Source organism: Lactuca serriola, chromosome 6, assembly GCF_051521515.1.
Source record: "Lactuca serriola cultivar US96UC23 chromosome 6, Lser_US96UC23_V15, whole genome shotgun sequence".
In the NCBI taxonomy this organism is placed as follows: Eukaryota; Viridiplantae; Streptophyta; class Magnoliopsida; order Asterales; family Asteraceae; genus Lactuca; species Lactuca serriola.
This window is the reverse complement of record NC_136413.1, coordinates 82,541,609-82,554,437: the sequence shown is the minus strand read 5'-3', so window position 1 is coordinate 82,554,437 and position 12,829 is coordinate 82,541,609. Positions and strand designations below refer to the sequence as shown.

The following is a 12,829-nucleotide window of genomic DNA, read 5'->3' as shown; positions in this document are numbered from 1 at the left end:
GAATCTTATTTATCCCTATAGGCTGCATGCCATGCAATTTTGTTATGTTATGTCCCTGTCAAACGCTTCCTAAAAAATTATAAATCCGATGAAACTATTTAATTCTCGATAAATTAAATAAAAAACTATAGAGATCAAATTCATTACTAAATAAAGAATGCCAAATAAAACTAAAATCTAGTTGTTTTAACAAATGGAAAACGTTTGACGTCCATCCACCTGTATGCAAATGGACTGGGACGTACAAGATAAAACTAGAGTTGAAATCGAAACATATCGTGGACATAACTTTTGTCACGTCAGCAGCGAATGAGACAACCTACCTGCAAAGGCGCGTGTAGGAGTTGAAGGGTTGAGGATAGACAAATAGCTATAAACCAAACAAAACGTAACGGTGGAAGCAGGCGAGTAGCTTTCAAACCCATAAGTGGTAGCGCGTGACCTAACGTCGTTATTATTGCCTTCTTTGTCCGCATTACACGTGTTTGGTCATGTTGGAGAAAAGATATTCAGACATTAATGGTAGTTGATAGCTTTTGATATTGTTACATGCTTGTTACGGAATGTATTTATCTTTTAATAGATCAGAGAAAAAAATGTGTATTTAAAAAAAATCCAAAAAATCAAATTGTAATTTGTAATTACTTATAAATACGTTTTAAAATCAAATAAAATAAGATACTAACAAATAAACGCCGGTTACTAATGTATAAAACTTTATGTACTACTTTTTTTGAAGAAAAAAACCAATTTCAATAGTTAAAATAGAAATAAAAATGATTAAACAGAAAAAAAGTAGAATATAATTAATTTTGTAAAATTAGAGCGGTTACAATTTGTTTATTATGATGTTAATTGTTTAACAAATATATGATTTTTATTTTCTGAAAAGTTATTAAGTCAAAAGTCATAATTGTTGTCGTGGAAATATGAAAGTTTTTCTATTTCCTCTTTATTTTATATATTTTCTAGATTGAAGAAAAACAAAGGATATTAATAAATAATATATTAACTAATTATTTCTCATAAACGGAGAAGATTTTTTTTGTTCACAATGGTATCGAAATTTTCCAACTACATCGAGATCCACCTAATTTGAATAGAACAAAACTTTCTTTTATGTCTCATTTAGAACCAGCCAAATTTAAAAATAAAAATAAAAATTTTAATTTTTTTTTTTAAAAACAGCCTAATAAGATGCAAGGCTGCAAGAAAAAGAAGAGTTATAAAATATTAAAAGGATTATAATACCAACTATCTCAAATACAACTCTCCAATTTTGCCCCTTATTTTACTCACACGAAACATTTCTTTAATGTGGGATGTCAAATTAATTGAATATAACAAATATTTCTTTTATGTGGAATTGACTGATCACAACAAAAACTAATCAAAATAATCAAACTTGAACATAAAAACTTAGAATTATTTGTGTTCATATACGAAAGTTTGCATGTAATGCAATATGTTAAGTAACATATGCATTTGACAGAAAATGATAGTTACATACACGAGATAACATTCTTGAACTTGATCATTTTTAAGGTTTTGGGGGAAAAAATTAAATACCATAAAGTTCACTTGAACTACCTAACATGTCCCTTTTTATTTTCACTTTTAATAAATATTTGTCCAATTAGGTGCCTAAAAAAATTGGCAAGGTATGGGCGATTTTGGTATTTTGAGTGTTTTTGGGAAATTCAATCAACGGAGAAGAAAATGAAAGGTGACTCACCTGCCTGTCACTTTAGATTACTTCTCTCCACCAAGAACTTTATAAAATCGTTATCTGCGTTTCACAGGTAGTCGTCAATTCTCACATGCTCACCAAATTTTCTGAGAATTGTTGTCTGAGAAGAATAATCCGCTAAATTTTCTCCGTTTACCCAATTTGCGGAATCTCTGAAAAGCTGTTTCATTACCAAATTAAACCTCAAGAAAACTTTCATCGTTTCTTGATATAATCACTCAACTTCTTACCGATTTTACCAATTTCTCGATTGGTTATTGTTTATTTGATACAGAATAGGCATTTCGTGAATTGGAAACAAAATTAATCAAGAACGTGAAAACGCGTGAACTTTTTTCTTACGTTTTATCTCTGCACTCCAAGTGTTTGATTAATTGCGTGAGTGAGTCATAACGGTGTTTTTGGATTGATTGTGTGAATTAAGTGTCAGAATCTTAGTCGCGACTCCATAACAAGGTTTTGTAGTTCTGGAATTACATCTTTGTTTAACATAGATGACGATCGAATCGTTTCCAGGGAGTTCAGGGTACATAGATGCAGGCGTTGATAAGAAAATAACGTATTTCAGCAACACATACGTATTGGGTTTGACTGTAGTTGCTGGAATTGGTGGTCTTCTTTTCGGCTATGATACAGGTAAATTACTTTCCTCTTTTCATGAATCTCATACACATATAGACATCTATACTTGTCTATTCTGTTCATGGTGGATCGAATCATGCAATCTGATTGGGTTTTCAATTCTTTGTTCAACCAATTAATAGATAGTGTCGTGTATATTTCAAATTCTTTTCATGTCAATTCAATCGGACAAAAAACGTAAACAAACCACGAATTACGTCTACGTCAATTAGGATGCGATTGCATTTATTGTCTTCGAATCACTTGATAACTCCATGTGTTAAAAGGATAAGGCATATATATATGTCGTTAATTTACAAGACATAAAAACAAAGGATTTGTTTCAGGTGTCATATCTGGAGCCCTTTTGTACATCCGTGATGATTTCAAAGCCGTTGATGAAAGTAGTTTCTTACAGGTATACCAGTTGTATGAAATCAAAACTTTTGTTGAAAATTGAAATGAAATTAAAAAATTTATACAGGAGACGATTGTGAGTATGGCTTTAGTGGGTGCAATGATAGGAGCTGCAGCTGGTGGGTGGATAAACGATGCATATGGGAGAAAAAGAGCGACTCTTCTTGCTGATGTGATTTTTGCTTTCGGATCCTTGGTTATGGCGGGTGCTCCGGATCCATATGTGCTTATAATGGGTCGGTTATTGGTGGGGTTGGGGGTGGGGGTGGCGTCTGTTACTGCACCTATGTATATTGCTGAAGCAGCTCCATCGGAAATAAGGGGTGGTCTTGTTAGCACTAATGTGCTTATGATCACTGGTGGACAGTTTCTTTCTTACCTTGTTAATCTTGCTTTCACAGAGGTCAGATTCTCTTTCTTTATTTTGTCTTCATATTCTTTTCTTGCTTCTATGGCTATTTTCATACTATGCTGAAATTACTGAAAATGACCTAAATAAAACTTCATAATAGAAATTTGGATTTGGATCCCTTATATATAGATATCAAGGTTTCAAGTTTAATTATTGTCACATCAACATAAAAAGAATAATTGAGGTTTAAATAAAAATAAGGCAAATGTCATAAAAGCACATTCTTTTCCTCTCTAATAAATGAAAAAAAAAATTTGTCATTTGTCATATTATAATGCATTATGTCATATGTCATTTATTTTCCACTTGTCATTTATTTTATTTATCATTATTGATTATTGATTACTGATATTAAATATATACCATTAATTTAGTTTCTATATGTTAAAACATACCATAATAATTATATTAATTTCAAATTTCAAACTTCAATTTCAATTTTAAATAAATTTACAATTGAAACCTTCGTATTTAAAATTTTGTTATAATTAACATATTTAATATACGGGTCTGACAATTAAACACATAATTTTAATTTAATTTTTTCATTTTTTTAAATTTATACTTATTTTAAATTTTAAATTCAAATAAATTTGTTGTTTAATCATTTGTATTTAACATTTTGTTTTAATCGACCCGTATAATATACGGTGTATCGCAACTAGTTTGTTATATGCATGTAATCCGAAAAACAAAAACGTATACTAATTTTGTGTCGATAAAAGCCCTCCCATTATTGAAACATTTAATATAGGGATTATTTCAATGACAAGTCTATAATAGGTTGTGCTTGTTCAATACGATGTTTATTTAGTAATAGGTTGTGTTTTTTTGATATTAAAACATTGATAAAAGGGTTTTTTTGTATGAATTGAAATAATGGGAGGTTTTAAATCGTAATCGTAATGTCGTAATGAATTAATATAAGGGTTGTTCAATAATTGGAAAGGTTTATTCGGACGGATTTAAATTATGGTTGGGTTTAAATATGTCCAAAATTAATCTAGTTGTTTTTCCGGTTATTGACCTATAATAGGTTGTGTATTTTTTCTTTTGACATTTTCCCAAAAAATAATACATAATAAAACAAAATAATTATTTACAAGATTATATTATATTATATTTTACAATAAAATAAAAGTAATACAGAAAACAAAATTAAGTTTTTTCTTAAATAAAAGATGGAACTAATCCTATATTCCTATTATTATTGATTCAAATTTTATTTTTATTTTTTGTATATATCAAAAATCTAAATTTGATATAGGTATATTTTTTATTTAATAAAAAAAGTATGTGTCCATTTTAATTCCATTCAACCGATGAACAACGTTTTAGATTTGTCGTTTAAAAAAAATCCTGTTACTTTTGACTAAAAGTTACGATCCGCCGGTATGATGCAAAGTTAATGTGATATTTTCTATAACCATATGAAAAAGTTTGTGTGCACAACATGCACTTTGATTGTATTTATAAACCTTGAAGGTAAGAAATATTATATCATCATGGTTTTATTTGGGATGCATATTAATTAATTTAACAATACAAAAAGGAAAGGAGATTATTTCTCTCATGTTTATCACTTTGCATCGTTTGCATGAAAGGTTTTGGTTGTGCAGTTTCAACTTACAAGGAGGCAGCTACAAGGCTGAGTTGGGGCTTGCATAATAGCCGTAAAAATCACTCTTTTTTTTTTTACCTCATAACTTTCTCAGTTGCATCCTTACCTTACTTATCTCTGTAATTAATTTAACTCAAACATCTACTCCCTCATTCTCAAAATAGACCAACGTTTAATCAAAATTTTAAATTACACATCGATGCCATTATTTGTATCCCAATGGTTACAACAAGATTGAAACTTTTCTAAAGAAATAAAATGTTGCATTTATTTTGAGACTAGGGGAGTCTTCTTTTACCAATCAAACTATCAAAGTTCACCAAAGATTTCCGTGACGTGTTTGACATGAAATTTTTTAGAGCTTTTAGCTTTTCAGAAAAATCTCCAAACAAAAAAGTTTCCCTTGACAATAAAAACTTTTAGTCTTTATATAATTTTATATATACTCTCTGTTTTTTTCTAGTGACAATCTTCTTTCGAGCACCAATATGATAATCCTAATCAACAATCTACACTTTACTTCTTTTATCATATATCAATAATCGAATCTGCCCTTTTGCAAATGTTGCAACATTTTTAGAATTTGTGTTCAAAGTTATAATAATATATTGAACAAATGGTGGTGAACAGGTTCCTGGGACATGGAGATGGATGCTTGGAGTAGCTGCTGTCCCTGCTATTGTTCAATTTTTCTTAATGTTATTTTTACCCGAGTCTCCAAGATGGCTCTACATGAAGGTAAAACATTTACGTCCAAAATTTCCGATTTTACCCTTCTTAACATTACCTCTTACGTGACACAGAAAAGCAAATCCGAGGCCATTGTTGTCCTTTCAAAAATATACGACCCATATCGATTAGAAGAAGAACTCGACCAACTTTCTTCTGCTTTAGAGGAAGAAAACCAACGGAAAAACGCTGTTAGTTACATGGATGTTTTTAGAATCAAGGAAATCAGACTCGCGTTCTTCACCGGAGCTGGACTTCAGGCGTTCCAACAGTTCACCGGAATCAACACAGTCATGTACTACAGTCCAACCATAGTTCAAATGGCGGGTTTCAGTTCAAATCAATTAGCCCTTCTTTTATCACTAGTGGTGGCGCTAATGAACGCCGCCGGAACAGTCGTCGGAATCAACCTCATCGACCATTTCGGTCGCCGGAAGTTAGCCCTAAGCAGTTTATCCGGCGTATTTTTCTCTTTAATCCTCCTCTCGGTTGCGTTTTTCCTCGAATCATCTGGTTTTGCGAATGTGGGTTGGATTGCGGTTCTAGGGTTAGCTCTTTACATCGCGTTTTTTGCTCCGGGTATGGGCCCGGTTCCATGGACTGTAAACTCTGAAATATATCCGGAAGCGTATAGAGGAATTTGTGGAGGAATGTCGGCGACTGTGAACTGGATATCGAATTTGATAGTGGCTCAGAGCTTTCTCTCGGTGGCTGATGCTGTCGGGACCGGGTGGACTTTCATGATTCTCGCCGGGATTTCTGTGGCGGCGTTTGGTTTTGTTGTGGCTTTTGTGCCGGAGACCAAAGGGTTGACTTTTGATGAGGTGGAGAAGATATGGAAGGAGAGAGCGTGGGGGAATGGGAATGGGTCGGAATCGGAATCCCTTTTGGAAACAGGGGAGGAATCGTGAAAATGTGGTGGCACCCAGACTCTTGAGGTTTGCGAGAGTTTGTGTAGCGGGTTTTTGTGGCTACTACTTGGGTGTTTAGTGATAGATTGTACAGTTGTGGTGTATGATCGAATATAAGATTATACGATGTTTTTTTTTAGTTTAATGTGAAATTTCATAATAAGAGGTTTGTACATATGTTTATTTTCTGCAATAAATTTACGTTATTCTTCAGGATTGCATCCTCTTGTCCAAAGAATATTATATGAGACGTACATGATAGTTTGTTTGGTGGCCTTATACCTTATTCTCCAAGGTTTATTAGTTTTTGTTTAAAGAGAAAATTATTTAAGAGGCTAACAATTTTTCGTATTTGTTTGTTTGATTGTCTTTTGTTTGTATGTTATTTACTATTGAACTTGTATTTAGTGTTCAAAAAATAGTATTATGACATGTTATAAGTTTTCGGCGACTTTCATATCTCCGATCACATTCCGGTCATATTCAACAATGAGTTCGTTGCACATTAGGTTGTTCATCAGCTTCGAGTTCAACTTGTTCGTTAGCTTCGATTTTCAATTTCTAGGCCAAATTCAAATTTAAGTTGTTCACGAGCTTCCATTTTTTATTTCTAGGGTTCTGAAATTGATCCAAGAACAAGAACGCAAACCTAGGATTCAATTTCAGCTTCATTCCATGAACACGAACCTAGTGTTTCTGGGATCGTTCGACAATAAGGGTAAGGTTCAATTTTATCTGTTCGGTTTTCAATTTAGAGTTTTTGAAGTCGCTCGAAGAATACTAACGCCAAGAATCCGTAGATTTTCATATTCGATTTTAGGGTTTCTAAACTTATCATGCTAATGTTTGATTTGCTTGATTCGATTTTTTCAGATGTGATCTTAGAATCGCACCGATATCTTGTATGTTTTTCACGTATCCATACTAGTGGATTTTTTTTTGAGTGGTGCTCAATTTGATGTTGGAATGAATTTCAGATTTTTGTAGACATGGAAAACAAGTTTAAGTCATTTAAAATGTTCATAACTTGATAATGAGGAAAGCAAAAAAAAATATATATATATATATATATATATATATATATATATATATATATATATATATATATATATATATATAAATAAAGAGAGAGAGATATGTATGTTCAAATGAGAACATTATAAACTTTGAGAACATTGAGAACAAATGAACCGCTAACTAATTTTTTTTGAAAATTAAAGAAAAATATTTATTTATTATACAAATAAAAATAATCCACCCCGATATGTCATTCTCTCTCCTCGTAAAGTCGTTTGGACCTACATGCATCGCCGCCAAGAACCACCGGACCACCGTCGGACACCACCAGACAGGAAAAACCGGCGAATTGAGTTTCTCTCTCTAGCTTTTGTCTCTCTCGTTCGTTCCTATTTTCGTGACTTCGTTCTCAGATTCTCGATTCAATAGTTCTTGTATTTAATCACATATGATTTCTGTAAACTAGTTTCATTTTCACATTCTCGATTCAATAGTTGTTCTTGTATTTAATCACATATGATTATACTTATTTAATCGCATATGATTTATATTGACAATATTCGTTTTGTATTTTTTTATTCAAATTTTGTTTTTGTGTATTTAATCACATGTTATTATATGTATAATGTATCTAACCACACATATGATTTATGTGCACAAGATTTGTTTTTGTGTCTTGATTCAAAAGTTGTTTTTTGTCTACGTTTTAAATCAAGAACACAAAAACAATTCGTGTGCACATAAATCATATGTAGTTAGATATATATAATCTAATGTGATAAAATACATGAAAAAAATTATTGAGTCGAAAATTCATAAAAAAATCTTGTGTATATAAACAATATGTGATTAGATACATAAAATCACATGTGATTATATGTATTTAATCACACATGATTTATGTGATTAAATACATATAATCATATATGATTTATGTGATTAAGTATTATCCACATAAATCATTTATGATTTATGTGATTAAATAATTATTATTTATCCATTTTAATTATATGCGATTAAATACATTTAATACATGCAATTATATGTATCTAATAACATATGATTTATATGTAAAAATAGAATTTTGTCCATATAAATCATATATGAGTAGATATATATATATATATATATATATATATATATATATATATATATATATATATATATATAATTACATGTGATTATATACACGATGACAACTATTAAATCAAGGATACAAAAATAAATCTTCTCCTAATAACTTGTATGTGATTAATTATATATAATCACATGTGATTAAATACATGAGTCCAATTATTGAATTGAAACCGTGTAAATAAATATTGTCCATGTAAATTATACTAGTATTTGATTAAATACATATAATCACATGTGATTATATGTATCTAATCACATATGATTTATGTGGACAAGCTTCATTATCATGTTATCGATTCAACTATTGTTTTTTTTTCAACTTTAATCATATGTGATTAAATATATCTAATGTTACACCCCCGGACCAGAACGGCGGAAATGTCCGATGGCGGATGACTTCATGTACAGTATCATAACAAATGAATAGTAGTGGTCAAAGCATTACAACCATTGTATTGAATATTTAATAAGTTTACATTGTACTAAAAAAACATTGACTACTTGACATCAAATGTGTAAGACAAAAAATAAATACGGAGATGCGACGACGCCTTATCCTCAAAAACTCTTTGAATACATGTTTATCGATTTCCTAAGAATACAAGTGATTTTGAAAAGTGTCAACAGTTAAGTTGGTGAGTTCATAAGCACTTTATATGAAAAGGATTTTGTAACTGTTTCGTGTAAAATGACAGTGTATACTACTAGAAAATCCAATATTTTCTTTATAAATGAGCTGTAAGTTTTAATCTAAAGACTAAAAATATAAATAATGTTGTACTGGAAAACAGTGTTATGAAGTTTTATCTTTATATAAAACTACTTGAATGTATGTTATCACGTAAACCAAATGTTTTGTTAATACCCTATGTGAGTTATTATAGCTATACTGGTGCGACTTGATGGCCTGCCACGGCGTCTTCAGGCGCCGAAACTGTTTACAACATTTGTCACCCTAGACTGGCCTAGTCTAATTGTAGCTATCAGCTGAGGTGTGGGGTTGTCAATCCCGTATAGATCTATACACAAGTGTCACGCTCTCCCTCCAAGAGACTCTGGTTATAATGCAAGACTTAATGTGTACTCTGATAGATACGGTGAAGCTGAATGTCCCACAACCATTATCAATCGATTTACATGAACTGTAAACTCCTTTTTTTCTTGTAAATTCAAGTATTACTCTTCCATAGTAGTTACATAGTGTAAAAATAATTATACCTTTAAATAGTTATATGTTTCGTCCGAAAAGATAAAGTAGTATTTGTGACCCATAAACTATACCGATTATAGTTTATTATGAATGTTTTGTTAAGTCCATTTATATAATCAAATATATAAATACATGTAAGTTATCATGTCTAGATCTGTTAAAAGATTATTGATGAGTTTTGAGCAAAAGAACATCCTATTTGCACATGCAAAACCCTAAAGCTTTGGATCTAGGTTTCTCTATTGTACATGCAAATTTATCCAAAGCTTATAAACCCTAATCTAGCATACTTTGAAAATGAGATCTATAATAAAACAAGTTTAGATGATACCTTTCAATAGTTGCAAGAATCTTCAATCTTTAAAAGCTTAGTGTCACAAGTGTAACACCTCTAATGGCTTACAAACACCAAGGCAAGAAGATGGTGTAGAAGAGAGGGAGGATGAATGTGACATCCCCAATTTCACGGCCAGAAAAGACCAATTTGTTTATGCTTTGTTTTATAAAATCAGAGTAAATCCTTTTGATTAAAAGAGTTGCGGAATTTGATCCCAAAACAAAATATGATAAAATTTATCAAAACGTTTCTCAAAGAGAATGTATTTTCATTAAATAATAAAACCTCGGGATGTCATGTTCCGATACAGACCAAAAGCATAAACAATATAAAATAGACCTTACAACAGTTATTTATAACTACTGATCTATAATTCAAAATCTCTCGTCAAGTCCATCAACTTATACCCTTGTGTCATTACCTGTAATGCAAAGAACACTGAGTGGGTCAGGCTTGGGAGCCTGGTGAGCATATAGGGTTTTCAACCAACAATAATACATTTATTATATTCAATTATCAAACAGTCAACCCAAATACTCATTCCCATTATCTCCTTTATTTCTTAAGGATTTACCCCAAGAATCAACTATCCTTTATCCATTTATTCCTAAGGATTGACCTAAGGAATTGACACAAAGTCCACCACTGCCAAGGTCCACAAATTACGACTGCTAAACACTTAGTTCAACATACTTAACAAACACCTAGTTCTAACACTCCTAGTGAACAATTAATTCAAAACATCTGGTGAATACTTAGTTCTAAAACACTTAGTGAACACACTCAGTTCAACAACACTAAGTGAACACATTTAGTTCAAAAATACTTAATGAACACATTGAGTCCAAAAATACCAAGTGAACACATAGAGTTTGGAAATACCTAATGAACACATTGACTTCAAACACCAAGTGAACACATAGAGTTCAAAAATACCTATTGAACACATTGAGTTCAAACACCAAGTGAACACATAGAGTTCAAAAATACCTAATGAACACATTGAGTTCAAACACCAAGTGAACACATAGAGTTCAAAAATACCTAATGAACACATTGAGTTCAAACACCAAGTGAACACATAGAGTTCAAAAATACCTAATGAACACATTGAGTTCAACAATACTTATTATTTCGTCTCACATCAACTATTTCATCTACCCATGTTCTACCTAACATATTTGTAGATGCAAACACATATACAGTTTAAATCTTTTAAAACATGTATAAAACATTATTTCAACATCTATCTCAAGTAAACAAACAATGTATAAAAACCTAGCACGTACTTCATAGCAAATACTTCATATCTATGCGGTAGAAGAAAGTGAATATACATTCACACATATAACAACAAAATATACACATAACACGTATTTCGTATAAAATACTTTGTATTTATGCGTTAGAAGAAAGCAACCACACACTCACTTGGTTAGACGATGCTCAAATAGCACTACAGCTCTAAGATTAGTATTCTTCGGTGAAACCGGGATCACTTCGCACATCGGGCTTCTCGCGGGCAGAGCTTCGGCTCGGAAACTCTTTTCTTCTCGGGATCTTCGGGCTTCGGGACTTGCTTCGGGTATCGGGGTTGATACCGGGGCTTCGGGGGTACTTCTTTGCACGTAAATCGAGGTAAAATGGGAGAGAGAGATAAGAGAAAATAGCAACCCTAAACGGCTGGCCCTTCAAATCTATTTATAGGGAAAAATCTGCCCTTGCCACGTCGTGGCACCAATTTCCACGTTGTGGGCTTGATTGTCACTGCATTCGTTATCGCAAGTTGCATCTGGGGGACTCCCGGAGGTGTCAGAAGAGTTGCCACGTCGTGGTATTGCTTGCCACGTCGTGGTATCTGACAGTTTTGGGGTTTCGCGCCCCGAACTTCATAAATTCATAACTTTCGCATACGAACTCCGTTTTCGATGTTTTTTATATCGACGCGTAGGTGAGATTATGCTCTACAACTCTCGTTTAGACTCCATTGGCTAATTTTGACTTTATTTTTAATATATTATAAATATATTACTTATATATTATCTTTAGTAGGTCGAGACAAGAAAACTTCGTTCAAAATTCAAAACTCCTTCATCTAAACTCCGTTTTCGTCTGTCTTTTTTATCGTTGGACTACTATCGAAGACATCTTCGACTCTCGTTTAGATCACTAAGGATAGATATCTATCTACCTTAAATTCACTATTTACGTCGCGCTGGGTTGTGCTGGTTCTGTCGTGAAACTTCGACAGGTCATAACTTCTTTGTTATAACTCGGATTTTGGCATTCTTTATATGCACGGAAACCTTGTGACATATACTACAACTTGGTTAAGATTAATCCTTCTAAATAATCTTCCATAAAAAAGTCATTTTTGATGCTTATCGTCTCTAAATTGACTAGCCCGAATCTACGGGCGTTACAATTATCTCCCCCTTAGGATGATTACGTCCTGGAATCATCAACGAAATAGGGCTTGCATAATGATTCCACATGTTATCTCTTCATCCTAGGTAATAACCGTAACTTCTATGTTTCCTCGAAAGAGTATTTAAATCTATGGCTTTCTTGACCGCAGACGATGCTCAATCTTGCATCTGCTTATCGTATTATGTTGTACTTTCAATCATAACTTCCGAGTTACAAAATAAATCCTTATTGAGGACT

General features: G+C 32.2%; 1 protein-coding gene across 1 annotated transcript; it reads left to right on the top strand.

Moving 5' to 3' along the window:
- Nucleotides 1-1,798: 1,798 nt before the first annotated feature.
- LOC145059380 (inositol transporter 1-like) lies at nucleotides 1,799-6,674 on the top strand. Its single transcript, XM_079007234.1, has 5 exons — nucleotides 1,799-2,386; nucleotides 2,719-2,789; nucleotides 2,856-3,191; nucleotides 5,452-5,559; nucleotides 5,625-6,674. Exons 1-5 carry the CDS (start codon nucleotides 2,245-2,247, stop codon nucleotides 6,459-6,461), a joined length of 1,494 nt encoding a protein of 497 aa, XP_078863360.1. The 5' UTR covers nucleotides 1,799-2,244; the 3' UTR covers nucleotides 6,462-6,674.
- Nucleotides 6,675-12,829: the final 6,155 nt, after the last annotated feature.